Source organism: Oratosquilla oratoria, chromosome 7, assembly GCF_046742065.1.
Source record: "Oratosquilla oratoria isolate Oo_2021 chromosome 7, ASM4674206v1, whole genome shotgun sequence".
Classification (NCBI taxonomy): Eukaryota; Metazoa; Arthropoda; class Malacostraca; order Stomatopoda; family Squillidae; genus Oratosquilla; species Oratosquilla oratoria.
The window spans coordinates 83,741,433-83,765,877 of NC_134783.1; the positions used below are offsets into that span (position 1 = coordinate 83,741,433).

Genomic DNA, 24,445 nt, shown 5'->3' on the forward strand with positions numbered 1-24,445 from the left:
TGCAGCCTGTAGGGGCTTCTCTATGCCCGCTCATTTTGTGCACAAGGAGGCAGAGAAGGGAGATCACCGATTACGTGAAACAGCCTAGCTGTGGATGTACTATGTCTTGCTGCATTGCTTCTGACTTGGGGCAGTGGGCAGGAGACAAGGATGACCCTTCATTCATGAGGAGTTAAGATGAAAGGGTGGTGGATGGGGGTAGGTGTGTGCCTTATGATTTGGTTACCTCCCAAATAAGGGAGAAAAAGCCCTTGGTATATAGATAGATAAATAGGTAGTGTGTCTTTCCATTTGTGTGTGTATGTATGCCTTCCTATGATACATGGACTCAGAAATTTGCCTTATGAAGAGAGGCTTAGGCACTTTAACTTACACTCTCTAGAAAGATGCAGAGTGCAGGGTGATCTAATAGAGGTGTTCAAGTGGATCAAAGGCTTTAACAATGGTGATGCAAACAAGGTCATCATATTAAAACAACAGGGCAGGACTCACACTAATGGTTTTAAACTGGACAAATTTAGATTTAAGAAGGAAATAGGCAAAAATTGGTTTAATAGGGTGGTTGATGAATGGAATAGACTTAGTAACCAAGTAGTAAGCGCTGAAACTATCAGTTGTTTTAAGAAACGATTAGACAACTTTATGGATGGGGATGACAGGTGGTGATGGATACGGAGCTGCCTAGTGTAGGCCTTATGGTCTCTTGCAGTCTCCTTCATTCTTATGTTCTTATTCTTATGTTTTTATGTAGGTGCATCCTGACTTTCTCTGTCCACATCCTTATATAAAATGACTGGTGTTTTGTGTAATAGTGAATAGATTTAGTATTTTTTTTCTTTTCTTCTCAATTGGTTCTCTAAAGTGTTTTTATTGCATTACAGTTTTGGTGTTTAAGCCCTCCAGCCCAAAATTATATTGTGGGCAGCAGAAAATAAACAAGAATGAAATTATATCTGCAGCATTTGTACCAAATCAGACTAAACCAGAAAAGAGTGAAGGATGGAACACTCACAGTTCACTATACTTCATTGACTCAGAGCAGGTAAGTCTCTTACAATTGTCTTCTTTTGCATAAGATTATTCATTTGGGTAGAGTGCCAGAGGACTGGAGGAGTGCTTCGATAGTTCTATTTTACAAGGGAAAAGGGGACAAGTGTGAATGAAGTAGTTTTAGAGGGATCAGTTTGTTGAGTGTAGTTGGGAGGGCCTGTGAGAGGGTTTTGATTGAGAGGAATAGGTAGGGAACAGAGGGAGTAATTAGTGTGGGTTTAGGACAGGTAGGGATTGTGTGGATCAGATTTTTGTGCTCAGGCAAATATTTTAGAAAGCTTTATGAAAAGTTAAGAATGTTTTTGGGCCTTTATGGATTTGGAAAAGGCTTATGACAGGGTAGACAGGAAGGCACTGTGGTAGGTATTGCAGATATATGGGATAGGAGGAAAGATGTTAACCTCTTCACTCCTGGGCACATCGCACGTCTGGCAGCATTAGCTGCCCGACGTGTGATGTTGCGTCATAATAATCGCATTGTAAAAAATAAAGTCAGTGCTCAATCGTTCGTTCTCTTTCACCCGTGTATTTTGATAACCATAGAAAATTGATGAAGCCAGTGTAGAGAGAATCGAAATTACGTAGGTACGACTACAATAAATATAATCAAGATGGCGACGTTGGCATCATCGAGTACCCACTTGCTCCTCATGCCGCCTACGTAGGCGTCACCGTATGGAAGTGGTTAAGAGCTGTCAAGAGTTTTTACAAGAGTAGTAGAGCCTGTGTTAGAATTAGAAATGGAGAGAGATAGAGTGGTTTGGGGTAAAGGTGGGACTTCACCAGGGATATGGGTGGTGTGAGAGGTAAACGCAAGGGTAATGCGCTGGGAATTGGAGATGGTTAAGGAAAATGGAAAAAATAGGAGAGAAGCCAGGTGTTGTTTGCTGATGACACTGCTTCTAGCAGGATCAGAGGAGGAATTAAGGAAGTTAGTGACAGAATTTGGAAAGGTGTGCGAAAGAAGGAAGTTGAAGATAAATGTAGGTAAAAGTAAGGTGATGAGATGTACAAGGGGAGAGGATGGTAGCAATGTGGAAGCAAGGATTTAAGGAGACTAGAGGAAGTGCATAGCTTTAGATACTTGGGGTGAATGTGGTGGGAAAGGGGAGGAGTGGAGGTGGAGGTGGAATGTAGATTGAGAGAAACAAGTAAATGCCTAGGGGGGTTAAAATGTGTAATGAGGATTAGACATTTGGGAATAGCTGCTAAGAGGAGATTGTATGAAAGAGTGATTGTGCCAACAACACTGTATGGGGCAGAAACATGGAACATGAGAGGAAGAGTTTAAATGTGTTTGAGATGAAATGCCAGAAGAAGTATGATTGGGGTCAGGCTGGATAGAGTAAGAAACAAGGAGGTGAGGAGGAGAGTGGGGGTAGAAAAGGAATTTTGAGATAGGGTTGATGAAAAATTATTGGGATGGTTTGGACACATGGAAAGAATGAGTGAAGAAAGATTAGTAAAAGAGGTGTCGAAGGCAGAGGTGGAAAGAGTGATCATGAGTGGGTGACCAAGGATGAAATGGATGGTGGGGTAAACTGGGTATTGGGAAAGAGGGGAATGTCTATTGAGTATTGAGGAAGAAGGGGAGAAGACAGAGGATAGGGGTGAGTGGAAAATGATTGTGTTTGGATGATGCTGTGATGCATAGAAGGGAGTGGGTGGGGGATGTGAGGGGGTGAGGGACTATGTGTGAATGATATTTTGATGTAACCTGAAGGTATTTCTCCCCATCCTCTCTTTTTCTGCATGAGGGGATGGAGGGGGGATGTAACTGTTTTGGGCAGCTACATAAGGGGGGCTTAATGCAGGCAAGAATTACCTTGGTGGTGATTTCTTCTTTAATGAACAATACGATCTGCGTTTGCAAAGATTACAAATAGGTCCTTTGACCAAAATACTCCAAGTGCCGGGCTTTCACCTCAACACTGCCCTAGACAGATGTCTGCCCTTTCCCAGGTGGGCGACCTGGGCAGATTTGTCTGGCAGGCTCGTGACCTGACCAGCTCTGCTGTCTGGCAGGCTTTTGACCTGGCCAGCTCTGGCGTCTTGGTGGCATAGCAGTCCGATAATAAAGGGGGTTAGTGGGTTGTCATATGTGACACATGTTAGTTCACAATTGTAGTCATTGGTGTTAGTTCTATATTATAGGAGTTAGTCGTATAATTTGTATGGTTGGTGGATGTGGTTAGACAAGGTATGTATATGTTAGCTTATAGGTAATGTAATTGGGGTAGGTATAAGAAAGGGTGTGACATTAGGCATCTTTGTGTGGTGACATTCTGTTGTTTAGTCTGCTTAGTCAGGTGCTTTGGTCAGATATTTTGCTTTGGGAAAGTGAAGTCAGCAAGATCCAAGTTTTGCTCAAGGCGAGTGCTCTGTTGCATGTGTGTGGATCACGTGCATGGTTGGTGATGATTAGTAATGGTTACAGGGGGTTGGTGATTGAATGAAGTGGCCTTGCTGTGGATGTGCTGTGTCTTGCTACATTGCTTCTGACCCAGGGTAGTGGGTGAGGTGCAGGGATGACCTGTCATCCAGGAGGAGTAAAGAAAAGAGGGGGGAGGGGTGGTGAATGGGAGTGGAGTATGTAGAGATGAAATGGGTAGGAGTGAATTTATGCCTTTGACTTTGGCTACCTCCCTTGTAAGGGGGAAAAAGCCCTTGGTATATGTATATATGATACATGCATACCAAAAGGTCTTTTTCCCCATATAAGATGGGGTGGTCAACCCATACAAACATCTACCCTACATCATCCAAATCCATTCATCACCCTTCCTGTCTTTGGAACCTTGTGGATGTTTTCATAACATAACATTCTTTGGAACACAAAAACTGTGGGTGATGGAAAAAATTGGACATTATTTTTGGATTCTGCATGCAAAAACATTTAAGATACAGCTATTGTTTTCCTTGGGACAAATTCTTTGTTGACCAGTGTTATGTTTGCTATTTATGTGAATGACGTGGATGAGGGTATGGACAGCTACATAAACTTCTTTGTTGATGATGCAGAATTTTTGAGAAAAGTGAGCACTGAAATACTGTGAGTTGCTGCAGAGAGATCTGAACAAAATTTGGGAATGGAGTCAGAAGTGGGAAGTGGACTTCAACATTAAGAAATCTAGTATAATGGAATTTGGAAAAAGTAAAAACAGGATATCAGGACAATATAAAATTGGTGAAAAGAATGTAAAGAAAGTTGGATTTGAAAAAGACCTAGGAGTAATCATCACAAAGGACATGTCCCCTGATAAGCAGATAAACAAAATTGTTGGAGAAACCTACATCTTGCCTAGGTAAAAAAAAAGTGACATTTACTTGAACAAAGAAATGATGAAGAAAATACTAGTCACACTGATAAGACCAAGACGAGTATGCAGTGACACTATGGTCACCCAGTACCAAAAAGAATATAAGGAAAATTGAAAGAATCCAAAGAGCAACTATGAAGATGGCCCCCCATACTTTCAAAACTGTCATAGAAAGAGAGACTGTCAAAAATAGTTACTGACCCTGGGATGAAAAGAAAAGAAAAAGAAAAAAAAAAATAAAAAATAAAAAAAAAACCATTGACCATATTAGAATCATGAGAGGTATGGATGTCCTTGATAGAGGACTTACTAAAATGGGATACAAGAAACACAAGAGGACATGGAAAGACACTCAAAAAGGACAGTTATAGAAGAGACCTGAAAAAGAGAGCTTCCCACAGAGAGTGGTGGATTTATGGAACAAACTGGATGAAATGATAGTGTGTGCAAAAACCATACATGAATTTAAGAACAATTTAGTTACCGTGAGATGCAAAGATGGGACGCCACAAGCATAGCTCCCATTCCAGTAAGATACAACTAGGTAAATACATAAACATACCAAAAGGTCTTTTCCCCCTTCTGAGGGGGATGGCTTAAAGCATACACTCACCCTATAGCCATTACACGTTCATTCAAAAACTCATCTGTTCCTCCCACCTTAGCTCCTTGTGGATGAAGGGTTATTCCACTTCACCACCATAGTGCTTGTATTAGAGGCAATACAGCAAGACACAGCACCTCCACAGCAGGGTCAGACAGCTGGAGTTGGTTTACTCCCACTGTTTAATTACATGGTCTCTCTTATCCAACTGGACAATGTACAGATCAGACAAGAATAAGTGCCTTGTTCTACATCATTTCCTCATCTATTTACAACCACTCCAATTACTCCAGTCTTTTGCTCTCCCTCCTGCTTGCTTGACAGACATTATCCTTTTACCCGAGTGCCCCCTCTTCACCCCATCCATCAACATCATTCTTGTTTTTGCATGGAAGTACCCTCCATCCCTTTCTGCTTTCCACACTTTTTGTACATCTTTCTTTACTGTTTTTCCAGATGCCCAAATCATTTCAGCATTCATTGATTAACCATGTCTGCCAGCTGTCTTAACATGTTGTTTTTGCATACGAGCCCTATCATTCTCCTCTTTCACACTCATTTTCCTGGCATCTCCCTCTGACAAACTCAAAGCATCCCTTATGAGACTTAAGGTTAACCTTAGAAATTACAGGTCTATACAAACAAAGCATATAACATTTAGGGATTCTTTTGATTAATTTATCCTTTGAGGTCTTTTTTTTTTTTTTTTAAGAAAGATGTTTGTTTTGTTTGAATCAAATAAGGAAAAATAATACAACTGAAGGTAATTGCCATGTAACAATAAATTTATTGAACATTGGAACTTTTATCAGTATCAGAGCTTACATTTACAATACTTTTTTATATTTCAGTCCCTTCACACTGTAAATGTGAAAGATGATGACAAGGTGAATAAGACAGATGATATTGAGGCCTGTATGACATTTCCTAAGTTGGAGTCTTCTGATGGGGTGCCCACTCCTTTCAAGACTTTAATTGCTCAGAGTCGTGTTTCTGAAGTTGAGCAAGTGGAAGCACAGATTCACAGTGTTGATGCAGAGGCAGCCCTAGCTAAAATAACAAAGGTAAGATGATGTTAATTAGTGATTATTTAGGCATTCATATAACAGGTTTCTTTTGGGTTGGCTGAGTGCTTGGAATACCTATGATTTCCACCTTGTTTCATATATATATATAAATATATATGTATATATATATATACATACATGTTTTTTCATTGTTCTTTAAGGAAGTCCTCATCTTCCATTCAAAAGTAATGCAGTGTGCTACTACAGTTTTATAAGTCCACCAACCGCTTTCTCCCTCTCCATCTGAGAGGAAGGAATAGAAGACAAGCAAGAGGGGAGAAAAAAAGGTTTCTATCCCTCCTTGTTGGGAGGGACGGGTTGAGAGGGAGGGGGGGGAATGGGGGAGAGAAACTCTGCCTCCTCTCACCCATCTTTCCCCTCCTTGGGAGGGTAGGGGGGAGGAAAGGGATAGGAAGGGAAGGGAAAGGAGAGTTTCTCTACCCTTCCAGGGAGGAAAATTTCTGTCCTAACTGGGAGGGGAGGGAAAAGAGTGTTTCACCTCCGCCTCTCTTCCATCCAGGGAGGAAGGAATGGGAGGGGAGAGAGGGAAGGTGAGGTTCCATTTTTTCCCCACCCCCTCTCTCTCTCTTCCTGGGAGTTTCTTTAACCTCTCCTCTCCCATCCCCTTCCCCCTCCCAGTAAGAGAGTGGGGAGGGGATGGAATAATTTCTTGTTTCTCCCTTCCCCACCCCACCAGGGATGGAAGGGGAGGAGGAGGAGGAATAGGATGGAAGGGAAAGGGAAAGGGATGGGGGAGAAAGTTTCTCTCCCCTTTCCTATTCCTTCCCCTCCGTCCCATCTCTCCCTTCCCCTCTTCAGCAGGGATGAAAGGGGAAGGGGAGGAATGGTAGGGGAAGGGATAGGTGGGAAGGGATGTGAAGGAAGTTTCTCTCCCATCTGCCACCCCTGTCCCATCACTTCCCCTCCTCACCAGGGAAGGGGAAGGGGGTCGGGGAGGGTAAGGAATGGGAGGAGGAGGAAAGTTTCTCTCCCCTCTGCCTCCCTATCCCTTCACCTCCCCCCTCCCAGCGAGGGGATGGAGAGATTCCTGTCTCTCCCATCCTTCCCCTCTTATCCCTTTCCTCTCTTGGAGGGAAGGAATGGGAGGGGGGGAAGTTTCTCTCCCCTCTGCCTTCATTCCCCAGGATGAGGGAAGGGGGAGGAAATTCTTCCCCTCCCATCCCTACCTTCCCTCCCTGGGAGGTAAGTAGGGATGGGGAGTTTCTCTCCCATCCCTTTTCCTCTCCATTCCCATCTCTTCCCCTCTCCCCTCCTAGTGAGGGAAGGAGAGTTTCTTGTCCCTCCCCATCCCCTCCCTTGTCTCCCATATCTCCTTCCCTCTCAAGTTGGGAAGAGGGGAAGGATGAGAGGGAAATTCTCCTGTTCCCTGCCCTCCCCTCCTTTTCTTTTCCTTTCTTTTTTGCTATACCAGCATTGGTATGATATCATTCAATATGTTTATTCCAGTTTTGTGCTATATAGGGTGGAATGTAGTATATTCATGTTTGCTTCTTTCTCAGATTTTGGATGAAACACAAGTATTTCATATTGAGGCCTTCCCTTCCCTTGTATCAGAAGTATGCTCCACTTTGATTCCTCTGAAGTCAAGGTAAGTTGATAGAGAAGTTATAAAGACCAATTCCTGTATAGTTAGCTTCTGCAAAGTTGTATCTTCTTTATATTATTCAGGAGTAAACATGAGGGGGTGACCAAGGAAGAGATGGATGGATGGGGGTAAAAGAAGCATTGGGAAAAAGGGGAATGTCTGTTGAGGAAGGACAGGACAAGACAGAAGATAAGGATGAATGGATAATGGTTGTGTATTTACCTAGTTGTATTATACGGGAAGGGAGCTATGCTCGTGGTGACCCATGTTTTTATCTTTCAGCATCAAGTTTTTTCTTAAAATCTTGAATAGTGTTTCATACACTGTTTCTTTATCTAAATTATTCCAGGTATGAAAGCCTGCTTCTTCCCTTCTACACCCTTCTTTGCTTCCTCATCCCACCACTCACTACACTTCCTTCTATTTCCTCCTGCCCTCCTTGTTCCATCACCAAATTTGCACACCTTATGACTCCCTCCTTGAACCATCCCTATTCTTTGTCCACTCCTAGTTCTACTCTATCCTTCACTCTCTCCCACTCAGCTTCTTATACTCATTCTCCTTTTCTTTCTCATTTAAGCAGTTCACTCTAAGAACCTCCCTACCTTCTGCCCTTTTCCTCTTTCTCCACCTATTCTCCACTCTCAATTTACCTTCCAGAAAATTATCTGATACTCCCCCCACTCTCTCCCCTTAGAACATGTACATCCTTAACTCTTCCTACCATACTCCTGGTCACCAGACCATAGATATTCTGATGCCAAATAATCACCAGTAGATAATAAATAATCCTGGTCACCACTGTATAGTCCATTAATGCTCTGCCACCCTTCCATCCACCACCCTCTCCCATGTGTACTTATGCTTGACTTTCCTTCTAAACACTGTATTTGCTATCATCAACTCTCAAGACACATCACCATCAATTCTCCACTATAATTTTTACCTGGAACTCCATACTTCCCAATCACTCCATCTATTGGTTCATTTCCTACCCTAACATTAAGGTCTCCCAATACAACTACATTGACATTTCTCCCTAATCCCTCTATGCACTCATTTAAATCTACCCAAAAATCCTCCCTTTCCTCTACACTCTTCTCACTACCAGGCCCATACGCACTTACAAAAACTCACATCTCTCTTCCCAGCTTCACCCTCATCCACATCAACCTTGAAGAAACCTCCTTCCACTCCACTACACGCACTTATCTCTTCACTTACTAGTATAGCCACCCCTTCTCTCCCTCGTCCCCTCTTCACTCCTGAGTACCTCCAACTACACTCCCAAACTCACACTTGCCCCTCCCTTTCATTTTAGTTTCTTAAAGCCAGCACATCCATCTTTCTTCTCACAAACATACTTCCTATCTCTTCCCTTTTACTCTCATCTGTACCACATCCATGCACATTAATAGATCCAAACCTTAGGGTACTGGTTGGAAAAATCCTAGACCCTCTTATGCCTACAAATTAGGACAAAGGAATCATATGAGAGGTACAAAGTAAAGAGAAGGGAAGTTAAGCATAAGATAAAGGAAGCAAAGAGGAGAGCAGATGTGAAATGGGGTAAGAGTATGACAGAAAATTTTGAAAGTAATAAACAGATGTTTTGGAAATAAATTAAAAGAGGAAGAGTAGATGAATCAAGTAGAGAAGAAAAGGTAAAAAGTGCAGATGGAGAGATGATAATGGAATAGAAGAGAGTGAGAGGAAGGTGGGTAGAGTATTTTAGGGAGTTGCTAAATGTGAAGGAGGATAGGGGGGGAAAGGTAGTTGCGGTGGGAAGCGCTAAGAAAATGAGAGTGATGAAAAGAGTTGGTGCCAACTTTGTCGTTGCTCTTTGTATTCTTTCTAGTACTGGGTGTCCATAGTGTTGGTGTGTACTCCAGTTTTGGTCTTATTAGTGTAACTTAATATATTTTTAATCATTTCCTCATCCAAGTAGTCAAATGCCACTTTCATTGACCTTAATAAAGGTTGAGAGTTTCTCCGAACATTTTATTGATATGTTTGTCCAGTGTCATGTCTTTGCTGATTATTACTCCAAGGTCTCTTTGCGAGTTCACTTTTTTAACTTCACTAATTTTATAATTTCTTGATATTCTATTTTTACTTTTTCCAAACTCCATTATACTACACTTCTTGATATTGAAGTTCACTTCCCACTTTTGATTCCATTTCCAGATTTGTCCAGGTCTTACTATAATGATTCACAATCCTCTGTTCTTACTTTTTTTTTAGTATTTTTGTGTCACCTGTGAAGAAATTCATATAACACTACTTTGTCATTTATACGTAGAGGTACTCCTCGTTTAACGACAACTCGGAGTAACGACGGGCTTTATGACATTCTTTTAACGTAAATCTCCCGAAGTTACGACGTCGTGTACGATAATTAAGTTGGCTGAGGCAAATTTGTATGATGTTATAAATGAACTTGTACGGTGGATATTACCTGTGAGGTAAAGTGTTCTGAAGCTTAGGTCTACATTACCATCCTGCAAGCTGAAAAAACTACCTGGGGTACAGTATATACCGGTAGTGGTAAATTTTTAGTTTCGACCAAGGGCGCAATATAGCAATAGAAAATTAATTATTAATTTTGTAAATTATAATGTATCAACGTAATATGCAATTTTGTGAGCGAAAAAAAAAGGTGCTAAAACAAATTTTGTAAGTAACGAAGTCATGTCGGACGAATGGTACACGTGTTTGTTATGATAGATGCCGATGTCGAAGAAATGAAAGGATGATAAATTCGTCTAACCTAAACTAAACTAACCTAACCTGTGTTTGATAAATCATTACCTGCAAATTAAATGTCATCCGGCTCGTCCTCGTTGTCGTCGTCGTGAGAGACGTTGGCAGACAAGATGGCGTCCCGAGCCTATGCTACCGACTTCGTTCATTAGCATATTTTCTTGTAGCATGGTATTATTTACTTTCATTTCTGCCCACAAAATTGCATATTACGTTGATACATTTTAATTTACAAAATTAATAATTAATTTTCTATTGCTATATTGCGCCTATGGTCGAAACTAAAAAAATATGCCGGTATTCAATATGGAAAGTCAGCATACGCGGATTTGGTCATATACGGTAATTTCAGGAACCTAACCACCGTAAATACACAGTAAATAAAGCTTTAATGTACTGTATAAAAGAGGGAAAATACACGAAAATAAAGATACACGTATTGCTGGACATTGTACATACAGTACATGTACGTATACAGTATGTATACACTCGTCCTCGTTGTCGTCGTGAGAGATGTTGGCAGACGACAAGATGGCGTCCCGATCCTATGCTACCGACTTCGTTCATTAGCATATTTTCTTGTAGCATGGTATTTTTTACTTTCATTTCCGCCCACAAAATTGCATATTACATTGATACATTTTAATTTACAAAATTAATAATTAATTTTCTATTGCTATATTGCGCCCATGGTCGAAACTAAAAAAAATACCCCGGTATTCAATATGGAATGTCAGCATACGCGGATTTGGTCATATATGGTAATTTCAGGAACCTAACCACCGTAAATAAACAGTAAATAAAGCTTTAATGTACTGTATAAAAGAGGGAAAATACACGAAAATAACATTGTACATACAGTACATGTACGTATATGTATACACTTTCGCTTAACGACCAATTTGGTTAACGACGGCGCGCTGGTCCCAATTGTCGTTGTTAAACGAGGAGTGGTTGTATAGCAAACATGATTGGAGCCAGTACCGAACCTTGCAGGACACCATTTATCATTTCTTCTCAATTTGAGTATTTGTCTCTAATTACTACCCTCATTTTTCTCCCAGTCAGAAAGTCTTCCATCCATTCTAATAATTTTCCTCTGATGCCACCCATTGATTCTATTTTTCTTATTACTTTCTTGTGTGGTACCTTATCAAATGCTTTTTGTAGGTCTAGAAAGGCACATCTGCCCATCCATCCCTCTCTTGTATTATTTCTATTAGACTTGAATAGAAGCAGATCAGGTTTGTTGTACATGATCTTCCTTGTCTAAATCCAAATTTATTTTGATTCAGTAGTTTTTTCTTCCAGATGTACCCATCTACTTTTGATAACTTTTTCACTTATTTTTGCTACTGTGCTTGTTTGGGAGACCGGTCTGTAGTTGGTTGGATTTTCCTTGTTTCCTCCTATATATATTGGTACAATATTTGCATTTTTCCAGTCCTGTGGTACCTTTCCTTCTTTGAGTGAATATTTAATTATATTGTATATTTTATCTGTCAACTCCTCTATGCATTCTTTCAGTATCCAATTTGCAATTCCATCCGGACTATGTGATTTTCTGACATCAAGGTTTTTTTATTTGGTAGCTGATTTCCTTCTGTGTTACAGTTATTTCCTTCAGGGGGGGGGGATTTCTCTCTATTCCCTCACAGTTAGGCGAGTTCTCAGTTGTGAATACTGATTTGAAATGATTTCTCATAATTTCTGCCATTTCTAGTTCTGTATATTCATAATTTCCCTGGCACAGCTTTTCTATTTCTTGTTTATTTTTTAGTTTACCATTTACATACCTGTAAAATAGTTTAGGTTGTTCCTTAGCTTCACTACATTTTTTGTTGTACCAGCTTCTTATGTATACTCCTTGCTTTTGTTGTGGTACATATTTGTTCACTCCCTCATTATAAATTTCTTTTAGTATATTCCATTTCTCTTCAATCTTTGTTTCTTCATTTAGAAATTTTTCCTAGTTTGCAGTGCGAAAGAATTTTTTAAGTTTCTCAAAAATCATTGTTGTAGTACAATAGTCTTCCTATTCTATGTTTCTCATTTCTTCTTAAGTTCATTTGCTCTTTTAGTTCGAATTCTATTAGTACATGGTCACTCTTTCCTATTGGAGTTTTGTAATCAATTCTGTCCACAATTTCATGTTCTGACATAAGTATTAAATCCAGTCTCGATGGTTCTTCATTGTTTCTGTATCTGGTATTTTCCTTTATCCACTGAGTCATTGTGTATTCAATGGTCATATCGAGTAGTATGTTGCCACAGAGGTCTCCACCCTTCACTGTCATTTCTTCCCAACATATTTCTTTAGAATTAAAATCACCCATAATTACTATATTTCCTCTTTCAGTATATTATAAGGCATATACCCACTCCCACCCATTCCACTCCAATCCGCCACCTAATGTGCCAGAAAAAAAAAAAAAAAAAAAAAAAGGGGGGTTGGGGAGGTCACTCTGCATCCTTTATCATTTCTATTGTTATGTGTCAACTCTCGCCTTGTACGATCCAAGTGGGAATACTTGGTGGCAGTATTCTTTTCCCTCACCACAGAAAAAGAATACTCAGAGAAATGGTACAGAACAGCAACAAGGGGTTGGGGGACAGTCATAGTATAAAAGTGTCATCATTTCCCTATGAACAGAGTTTTCCTCTATCATAGACAAAATGATGTGTGGCTCTGGTCCGTAGGGGCGCCCCATATAGACCCTAAAGTATCGACTGCATGCTACTTTGGCACAATAACAAGCAGCCAATACCCCAGACGTATTCCCACTTGGATCGTAAGAGGAGAGAAGAAAGGGACGGGGATTGGGACTAGGCATCCTTCTCCTTGTAGCCCCACAGGGCACATTCCTAAAAGTAAAAGCAAAGGCATAAGTGGTTCTGGAAGTTCTCGGACCAGCACCCTAAGGTTTGCGTCTTTTAATGTGCGTGGATGTGGTACAGATGAGAGTAAAAGGGAAGAGATAGGTAGTATGTTTGTGAGAAGAAAGATGGATGTGTTGGCTTTGAGTGAAACTAAGCTGAAAGGGAAGGGCGATTGTAAGTTTGGGAGTGTAAGTGGGAGGTTATCAGGAGTGAAGAGAGGGCGAGGGAGGGAAGGGGTGGCTATACTAGTAAGTGAAGAGATAGGTAAACGTGTAGTGGAGTGGAAGGAGGTTTCTTCAAGGATAATGTGGATGAAGGTGAAACTGGGAAAGGAGATGTGGGTTTTTGTAAGTGCATATGGGCCTGGCAGTGAGAAGAGTGTAGAAGAAAGGGAGGCCTTTTGGATAGATTTAAATGAGTGCATAGAGGGTTTAGGGAGAAGTGTAAATGTTATAGTACTGGGAGACTTTAATGCTAGGGTAGGAAAGGATCCAATTGATGGAGTGGTTGGGAAATGTGGAGTTCCAGGGAAAAATCGTAGTGGAGAGTTGATGGTGGAAACGTGTCTAGAAAGAGAGTTGATGATAGCAAATACAGTGTTTCGGAAGAAAGTCAAGCATAAGTACACATGGGAGAGGGTGGTGGAGGGAAGGGTGGTAGATAGAGCTTTAATGGACTATGTAGTGGTAAATAGGATTATGATAGGAAGAGTTAAGGATGTACATGTGCTAAGGGGAGAGGGTGGGGGAATATCAGATCATTTTCTGGTGGAAGGTAAGTTGAGAGTGGAGGACAGATGGAGAAAGAGGAAAGGGACAAAAGGTAGGGAGGTGCTTAGAGTGAACTCTTTAAATGAAGAGGAAAAGGAGAAGGAGTACAAGAAGAAGCTGAAGGAGGAGTAGGAGGGAGTGAAGGATAGAGTAGAGGTAGGTGTGGAGGAGGAATGGGGATGGTTCAAGGAGGGAGTAGCAAAGTGTGCAAAGATAGTGTGTGGAACAAGAAGGACAGGAGGAAATAGAAGGAAGGGTAGTGAATGGTGGGATGAGGAAATGAAGAAGGTTGTAGAAGAGAAGAAGCGAGCTTACACAGATTGGTTACAAAATAGGACGAGGGAGTCATATGAGATGTACAAAGAGAAGTAAAGAAAAAGGTAAAGGAGGCAAAGAGGAGAGCAGATGTAAAATGGGGTAAGAGTATGACAGAAAATTTTGAAAGTAATAAAAAGATGTTTTGGAAAGAAATTAAGAGAGGAAGAGGAGGCGAATCAAGTAGAGAAGAAAAGGTAAAAGGTGCAGATGGAGAGACGATAATGGAGGAGAAGGCAGTAAGGGGAAGATGGGCAGAATATTTTAGGGAGTTGCTAAATGTGAAGGAGGATAGGGAGGGAAAGATAGCTGCAATAGGAAATGCTAAGAAAATGAGAGTGATGAGTGAGGAAAATGGAAAAATATGGAAGGATGAAGTGAAGGCAGCAGTTAAGATGATGAAAGCAGGTAAGGCACCTGGTCTGGATGGATGCCATGCAGAATGTCTTAAAAAAAGGAGGTACAGTGATGGTGGACTGGTTGGTGAGGTTACTTAATGTTTGCTGGAGAGAAGGTAGAGTGCCGGAGGACTGCTTGTATAATTCCATTTTACAAGAGAAAAGGGGGACAAGTGTGAATGTAGTAGTTTCAGAGGGATTAGCTTGTTAAGTGTAGTTGGGAAGGCTTATGGGAGGATCTTAATTGAGAGGATTAGGAGAGGAAGTAATTGGTGAGGAACAGTGTGGATTTAGGACAGGTAGAGGTTGTGTAGATCAGATTTTTGTGGTAAGACAGATATGTGAGAAAGCTATAGGAAAGGGGAAGGATGTTTTTTGGGCCTTTATGGATCTGGAAAAGGCTTAGGACAGGGTAGACAGAAAGGCACTGTGGGAGGTTATGCGGATATACGGGATGGAGGAAAGCTTCTAGGAGCTGTCAAGTGTTTTTATGAGAATAGTAGAGCTTGTGTCAGGATTAGAAATGGAGAGAGTGAGTGGTTTGAGGTAAAGGTGGGACTTCGTCAAGGATGTGTTATGTCACCCTGGCTGTTCAACTTATACATGGATGGGGTAGTGCGAGAGGTAAATAAGGGTAGTGGGTCAGGGATTGGAGATTGTTAAAGAAAATGGAGAAAAGTGGGAGGTGAGCCAGCTGTTGTTTGCGGACAACACCGCTTGTGGCAGGATCGGAGGAGGGATTGAGGAAGTTGGTGACAGAGTTTGGGAGAGTGTGTGATAGAAGAAAGCTGAAGATAAATGTAGGTAAAAGGTGATGAGATGTACAAGGGGTGAAAGTGGCAGTAATCTGGAAGTGAGCATTAAGGGAGAGCAACTGGAGGAAGTGGATATTTTTAGATACTTAAGTGCAAATGTGGCAGGAAAAGGTGGAGTAAAGGTGGAGGTAGAATGTAGATTGAGAGAAGCGAGTAAATGCCTAGGTGGATTAAAAAGTGTAATGAGGAATAGAAATTTGGGAATGGATGCTAAGAGGAGACTGTATGAAGGAGTGATTGTGCCAACAGCACTGTATGGAGCAGAAACATGGAACATAAGAGAGGAAGAGAGAAGGAGCTTGAATGTGTTTGAGATGAAGTGTCTGAGAAGTATGATGGGGGTTACTAGGCTAGATAGAGTGAGAAATGAGGAGGTGAGGAGAACAGGGGTGGAAAGGGAGTTGGGAGATAGGGTGGATGAAAGAGTATTAGGATGGTTTGGACACATGGAAAGAATGAGTGAAGAAAGACTAGTAAAGGAGGTATGGAAGGCAGATGTGGAGGGAGTGAACATGAGGGGACGTCCTAGGATGAGATGGATGGATGGGGTGAAGGGGGCTTTGGGGAAGAGGGGAATGTCTGTTGAGGAAGGATGGGAGAGGACAGAAGACAGGGGTGAATGGAGAATGGTTGTATATGGAAGATGTTGTGATGCATGAGGTGGAAGGTAGTGTGTGAGGTAGTGTGTTTGAGCAAAATTTTGACGCAGCCCGAAGGGATTTCTCCCCGTCCTCTCCTTTATATGGGGGGACGGAGAGGGGGGGTCGCCGATTTAATGAAGCGGCCTTGCTGTGGATGTGCTGTGTCTTGCAACACTGCTTCTGACCCAGGGCAGTGGACAGGGTGCAGGGATGACCCGTCATCTAGGAGGTGCTAAGATGGGAGGGAGGATGGAGGGGTGGGGAGTGTATTCATGGATGGAATGGGTGGGAATGATTTTATGCCTTTTCCTTTTTGGCTACCTCCCCAGTAAGGGGGAAAAAGCCTTGGTATATATATGTATGTATGTGTCAACTCTGAGCCCTAAAATTTACCTATTGATGCAACATGTTTTATCATTCCTTTCTATCTTGTTTGCAGGAATGATACACTGGAAGGAAGCTCAGTTGAGAAAACCCAGAGGACGACACCTGTAGTTGTTACGATTGATGAGGAAGAAGCGAAAGAGGAAGTAGCAAGAAAACTGATGAAAAAAGAAATTAAAAAGGAATTGGCAAGAATAAAGGGGAATAACTTCAATGAAATGATAGAGAATCTATATCTATGAAAATGCTTGAAGAAATCTTTGTACAATTTTATGGATAAAAAAAAAAAAAAAAAAAAAAAAAAAAAAATTATTTTTCTTCCTTACCTGTAAAGTGTACAAAAAATACCAAAGGCCCTTTCCCCCTTATAAAGTGGGAGGCTGAGGGGAAAGGATGGCAGTGAGCTGGATGCAAGTCTTATAGGAGAGAGGCTGGAGGAAGTGGACAGCTTTAGTTATTTGGGATTGCATGTAGTAGGAAAGCGAGGAATGGAGGTGGAGGTAAATTGTAGATTGAGAGAGGCAAGTAAATACCTTGGTGGATTAAAAAGTATCATGAGAAATAGGTATCTAGACATGGATGTAAAGTAGAGATTATATGAAGGGGTGATTATACTGATAGCACTATATGGGGCAGAGACTTGGAATTTAAGAGAGGCAGAGAGGTAAAGTTCAAAAGGTGTTTGTATTGTTTGAGAAATATGGTAGAGGTTATATGGTTGGATAAAGTAAGAAACAAGGAGATAAGGAGGAGAGTGGGGTGGAAAATGAGAGGCAAGTAGGGCTGAGAGTATTGGGGTGGTTTAAACACATGGAAAGAATGAGTGAAGATCAATAAAAGGCGTGGATGGAGTGAACTTGAGGGGACAACTGTGGATGAAATGGATAAATGGGGTGAAAAGGGCTTTGAGCAAGAGGGGAATGTTTGTTGTTGAACATGTAAGGAAGAAAGCAAGAGATAGGGCTGAGTGGAGAATGGCTGTGTATAGATGCTATTGTGATAAAAGGAATGGAGTGGTTATGTATGAATGATGTTTTGAAGCAGCCTGAAGAGATATCTCCCCATCTTTTTTTCTGCATGAGGGGCTGTCACCAATAAAGTGAAGTGGACTTGTTGTGGATGGACTGCCTTGGTACATTGTGTCTGACCCAGGGTAGTGGGTAGGATACAGGGATTACCCATCATCCATGAGGAGCTAAGATGAGAGGGAGGAAAGGGTGGTGGATGGGAATGGTTATGTGCATTTTGACTTGACTACCTTGTGATGGGAAAAAAGTCCTTGGTATATAGATAGGCTGTATCAAAGCACATACACTATGTTTACATTAAAACTAATTTAACTAGAGAAAATAGACAAGAAATTTATGAAAAAAGAAAGATGGGGTGAGTCAGGTAAAAAGGAAAAGATGTAGACGGACATGTTAATGGAAGTGAAGCCTGTACAGCTAAGATCGGTAGAATATTTTGAGTTTTTGAATATGGAAGAGGTTAGGGAGGGATTGAGTGTGGCACTGGGAGGAGCTAAGAAAATGACTGATGGGAGAAAAAATTGAAAGATATAGAAGATGAGGTACAAGGAGCTTTGAAAATTATGAGCTTTGGAAATTACCCGTCTGGGGTATTGGCTGCATGTTATTGTGGCAAAGTAGCATGCAGTTGATACTTTAGGGTCTATGGGGTGCCCCTATGGACCAGAGCCACACATCATTTTGTCTGTGATGAGAAAGAAAAGGAGAACGAGTATAAGAAGCTGAGAGAGGAGTGGGAGGTAGTGAAGGATAGAGTAGAGCTAGGAGTGTAGGAGGAATGGAGTTGGTTCAAGGAGGGAGTCATAAGGTGTGCAAGGATGGTGTGTGGAACAAGGAGGGCGGGAGGAAATAGAGGGAAGGGTAGTGAGTGGTGGGATGAGGAAGCAAAGAAGGGTGTAGAAGAGAAGCAGGCTTTCACAGATTGACTACAAATTAGGACGAGGGAATCATATAAGAGGTACAAAGTGAAGAGAAAGGAAGTTAAGCATAAGATACAGGAAGCAAAGAGGAGAGCAGATGTGAAATGGGGTAAGAGTATGACAGAAAATTTTGAAAGTAATAAAAAGATGTTTTGAAAAATTAAAAGAGGAAAAGGAGGTGAATTGAGTAGAGAAGAAAAAATAAAAGGTGCAGATGGAGAGATGATAATGGAAGAGAAGGCAGTGAGAGGAGGGTGGGTAGAGTATTTTAGGGAGTTGCTAAATGTGAAGGAGGATAGGGAGGGAAAGGTAGTTGCAGTGGGAAGCGCTAAGAAAATGAGAGTGATGAGTGAGGAAAATGGAGGAGAGATAGGGAAAGATGAGGTGAAAGCAGCTGTTTAGATGATGAGAGCAGGTAAGGCACCTGGTCTGGATGGATGCCATGCAGAATGTCTGAAGAAAGGAAGTACAGTGATGGTGGACGGGCTGGCGAGGTTATTTAATGTTTGTTTAAGAGAGGGTAGAGTGCCGGAGGACTGGAGGAGTGCCTGTATCGTTCTGCTTTACAAGGGAAAAGGGGACAAGTGTGAGTGTAGTAGTTTCAGAGGGATCAGCTTGTAGAGTGTAGTTCGGAAGGCTTATGGGAGGGTCTTGATTGAAAGGATTAGGAGACGAACAGAGGGAGTAATTGGTGAGGAACAGTGTGGTTTTAGGACAGGTAGGGGTTGTGTAGATCAGATCTTTGTGGTAAGACAGATATGTGAGAAAGCTATAGGAAAAGGTAAGGCTTTTTTTTTAAGGCTTTTATGGATCTGGAAAAGGGTTATGACAGGATAGATAGGAAGGCACTGTGGGAGGTATTGCAGATATATGGGATAGGAGGAAAGCTGTTAATAGCAGTCGAGAGTTTTTACGAGAGTAGTAGAGCTTGTGTTAGGATTAGAAATGGAGAGAGTGAATGGGTTGAGGTAAAGATGGGACTTTGTCGGGGATGTGTTATGTCGCCCTGGCTGTTCAATCTATACATGGATGGGGTGGTGCGAAAGGTGAATGCAAGGGTAGTGGGTAGGGGGTTGGAGATGGTTAAAGAAAATGGAGAAAAGTGGGAAATAAGCCAGTTGTTGTTTGCTGACGACACTGCACTTGTAGCAGGATCAGAGGAGGGATTGAGGAAGTTAGTGACAGAGTTTGAGAAGGTGTGTGAAAGAAGGAAGCTGAAGATAAATGTGGGTAAAAGTAAGGTGATGAGATGTATGAGGGGAGAGTGACAGCAGGCTGGAAGTGAGCATTAAGGGAGAGAGACTGGAGGAAGTGGATAGTTTTAGATACTTGGGTGCGAATGTGGCAGGAAAGGGAGGAGTAGGGGTGGAGGTAGAATGTAGATTGAGAGAAGCGAGTAAATGCTTCACAATAAAGGAACATTGCATTATGCATCAGGAACAACAAAATATTACTATAACTAATACAATATACAAACAATGCATATGCTCAGTGATGAATTATGCGAGTCCTGCATGGGCTCCTAATCTCAGTGAGACACACCACAACACCCTTCAAATCATACAAAACAAAGCCCTAAAAACAATTACAGGCTGCACAAATACAACACCTACAGACCATTTACACTATGAAACAAAAGTCCTCAAAGTCAAGGACCACCTTGACATAAGAGGCACACAAACACTTGCCGCAGCCACCACAAACACATCACACCTGCTACACTACATAGCAGAACACCCACACACACCAAGAAACATTAAAACAACACCCAAAGACCTGTATCACACACAGATACTCACTTCTCTTCCTCCACAACCACCAAATACCAGCCTCCGGAAACATATTCATAATCATATCACTCACCGCTCCATTAACACACTGAAAGACAACACACTGCTGCATGCCAGACCCCCTGATATCCACCCTTCTGAATCCTCTCTCCCACAAAAGGACAGAGTCCAACTGGCCAGACTGCGGTGCGGCCACCACTCAGCACTTCTAAGCTACCAGAAGAGGCTGGATAACCACATTGTGAACAGCTGCCCAGGATGTAACACTTCACCCCCATACCATACAACACATAATGGAAGACTGCATTATACACAGTCATGCACGCAAACAACACAACATACAATCTATAAAGGATTTGTGGGAAAACCCAGTTTCGGCTGTAGCATTCCTTGGGGAGACGGGACTGCTCGGACAGACAGTCTAGGGAACGACAACAACAATAACAATAACAAAATATTACTAAAAGGTACCAAAACAGTGTGAGTACCAGATCAGTGTAGTACCCTTAGTGATATACTACATTATTCTACTGCTGTAGCAGCAAGTGTAGGACAATAAAGGGGCGGTCTATTCCAGGGTAAGCGTAAATGTCAAGTACCATGGGATAGAAAGTAGCAGGCCATCAACATGTTATAGTGAATGCTGCATAGCAGCTTGGGACACATATTAATCAATTACAAAATTTCCCTGTACCTCAGGATGAAGTGGGCAATTACACATTATTTTGAACACCAGGAAGTAGTACATTATAATCTGAAGCACCAGAAGTAGGGTACAGGGGACCAAAACTCATATGTGTAAAACAACAAGGAGCTTGAGGGAAAGGTCCAATTACCTTGTTGCCAGGTACTCTGATTCACCAGGCTTGTATTATGATTAGATCATAACTGTTCTCAGACCATACCTGAATAATATACCTTACTATGACAAGTAAAATAAAGGTGGAAACCAGTTTTGAACATCAAACATTGTTATACTAAGTTAAACCTCAGAAGGACAAAAGGGAGTCTGGTACTCCTTGCTAGGCTAGTAGTACATAAAATCAAGGCTGTTCTCGGTCCATAGCTGAGACATATAATAATCATTGACTTTTTTCTTGAAAGTAACCTTGCTATCTGACTGCTTACTTGACATAGGTAGTGAGTTCCATAGTTGAACACCTGTGAAGTGAAAGCTGTTTTTGGTGAAGGAACCTGCATGTGTTACCATAAAAGACCCTTGACTGTTTAGGGTTCGGTTCTCAGCAGATAACGTAAAATTACAGCTCACATACGAAGGAGCAGAATTATGAATGACATTGTAAACATGGTTTAATTTCAGGTGCTGGACATGATATTTTACGGGTAACATTCCTACTTTGCTAAATTTTTCTATACCAATATCACCACATTGAGGTAAATTTAGCATGAATCTAATGATTTAATTTTGTACAACCTGTAGCTGAGACTGGTTTTTTCTGCTCCAACTACTGTACCAAGAGCTACAAGCATAATCAAAGTGATGCTGTATCATGGCTGAGACCAGAAGCTTCTTTGTTTCCATATAAAAAATTCTGGTTTTTCTGTACAAAAATTTAACTTTATGTGAACACTTGGATACAATCTTATCCATTAAGGCATTCCCTGAGAGGGACTGATCTAAGGGTATTCCAAGATAAGTTACCTCTTGCTTTGACTCCAAGACATTATCCCCACATCTGACCTGTACACTGCAGTGTTTCCTGAGGTTGGGTTTTGATGCAAAGACAATACTTTCCGTTTTACCAAGGTGTAAAGACAGCTTGTTATCTATGAGCCAGTCCTGAACTGATGACAGTTCAATACTCAGGGCCTCCTCTACCTCAACTAGGTCCCTACCTGAGACAATTAGTGTGGAGTTGTCTGCATAGAACTTACAGTTCACCGCACCTGGTATATGTCATTGATATAGACCAGGAACAGAAGCAGTCCCAGAATTGAACCTTGTGGTACACCTGAAGTTATCTCTATGTCACCTGAGCAGGCTCCATTTACCTGTACAAGTTGTTTGCGACCTGTACAGCCAATATTCGCCACTCCTAATGCCTGATTTTTTTTTTATGAAATATCATGGTCCACTGTGCCAAACGCCTTTTGTAGATCCAACAAAACTAAACCTATGTAGTTACTTCTGTCACATTCCTGTTTTATCAGATTGTAAAGGTATATTAAGCTAATGTCTGTTGAGTAGTTCAATCTAAAACCAGATTGCATGGCGTATAGTAGATTATGTTCCCTGAGGTAGGTATCTAACTGATTTATACGATATATTTCAAAACTTTGGAACTAATACCTAGAATTGAAATAGGCCTGTAGTTTCCTGCCTCAGTTTTTTATTTTTTCTTATAAAGAGGTGTTACCCAAGCCATTTTCATGTTGTTTGGGATAAATCCTGAACTGATAGACAAATTTATCATGCGAGTTATTGGAGGAGTTATAATTGTGTCCCCATCCATAACAAACCTTGCAGGAATATCGTCTAACCCTGTAGCCTTATTGGCACTTATGTTAGCCAGTAATCTAAACACCTCTTCTTGGGTGGTCTGACATAGTTGGAAACACTTTGTGGACTTATCTTGATAGTACTCCAGAACATACCCAAGCCCAAACTTCCCAGAACCTGTTGGGAGGGATATTACTAGTTTAGTGGCTATGGTTGTGAAAATGGAGTTGAAGTGGTTAGCTATGGTGTTCTCAGAGTTAAGTTCGCTGTTTATCATGAGTCCTATCCTGTCTGCTTTATTACTAGGCTTAGTGTGAGCTTCTAGGTTCTTCAGAGTTTGTCAAAGCTTCTTTGGATCGTGATTGTTCTGGTTTACCATGTTAGTACAATAATCAGCTTTGGCTTTTTCCTTCCAATATTTCACCTTATTCCTATAGTACAGAAAACCATTATAGTCCTCCTGTTTTCTACTTTTCCTAAATCTTGCAATAAATCTGTCTCTATCTCTAATCAAACCCAGTACTTTGTCATCCATGGTTCCGTCCTCTGTTTTCTTCGTATCTCTTTGAGAGGCGCTACTCTGTCAATAATAGTAAGAAATGTGTACTTAAAATTAGACCAAGCCTCAGAAACATCAGAACAATTTAGTACTAGCGACCAGTCTGTCCTACCCAGTTCATCTACAAAATGTTCCTGCGAGTAATGCTTCACGGAATGAAGCTTCACTGTGTTTTGCTTATTGTAAGTCATCTTCCTAGCTTTCCTAGTACAATATGTGAGCTTGTGGTCACTAAGACCATAATCACAAGCACCAGCAAGGTGATGAGATGTACAAAGGGAGTAGGTGGCAGCAGGTTGGAAGCAAGTCTTAAAAGAGATATGCTGGAAGAAGCGGATAGTTTAAGTACTTGGGGTCACATATGGTAGGAAATGGAAGTGATCTGTAAAGAGGAGCACGTAAATGTCTTGGGGGGGATTGAGAGTGTCATGAGAAATAGGGATCTGAGAATGGATGCAAAGAGAGGATTAGATGGAGGAGTGATTGTACCTACAATTTATAGGGTGGAGACTTGGAATTGAAGAGAGGCAGATAGAAGTTCATCAAATGTATCTGAGATAAAGTGTCTGAGAAGACGGTGGGTGTTGGATAGTGCAAGAAATGAGATGGTGAGCGGGGGTAGAAAGGGAGCTAGCAGATAGGGCTGATGAAAGATTATTTGAATGACTGAAGAAAGATTAGCAAAAAAGTATGTGGAAGGCAGAGGTGGATAGAGGCAACTAGAGGGGACGACCGAGGATGAGATGAATGGATAGGTGAAAGGGGGTTTGAACAAGAGGGGAATGTCTGCTGAGCAGGGCAGGGAAAAGGCTGGGGATATATGTGTGGAATATGGTTGTGTATGAATGCTATTTTGGTGCAGCCTGAAGGGATTTCTTTCATCCATGAGAAGCTATGGTCAGGAGACAGGGGTGATCTTTCATCCACGAGGAGCTAAGATGAGAAAGAAATAATGAGAATGGAATGGATGGGAATGGGTACATGCCTGGGCTGGCTACCTCACTTGTAAAGAGGAAGAGGCCCTTGGTATATAGATAGAATATCATTTCAGGCCATGTCATCCTTTCACCTATT

At 41.4% G+C, this 24,445-nt stretch overlaps 1 protein-coding gene across 1 annotated transcript in view; it reads left to right on the forward strand.

Moving 5' to 3' along the window:
• l(2)05287 (WD repeat-containing protein l(2)05287) overlaps positions 1–16,887 on the forward strand; it is a 62,252-nt gene extending 45,365 nt beyond the window's left edge. Inside the window, exons 13-16 of the mRNA XM_076188496.1 lie at positions 882–1,042; positions 5,826–6,038; positions 7,562–7,650; positions 16,669–16,887. Of these exons, the coding sequence (XP_076044611.1) occupies positions 882–1,042; positions 5,826–6,038; positions 7,562–7,650; positions 16,669–16,855 (650 nt within the window). The 3' untranslated portion in view covers positions 16,856–16,887. The remainder of the gene's footprint in view (positions 1–881; positions 1,043–5,825; positions 6,039–7,561; positions 7,651–16,668) is intronic.
• The last annotated feature ends 7,558 nt before the right edge of the window (positions 16,888–24,445 follow it).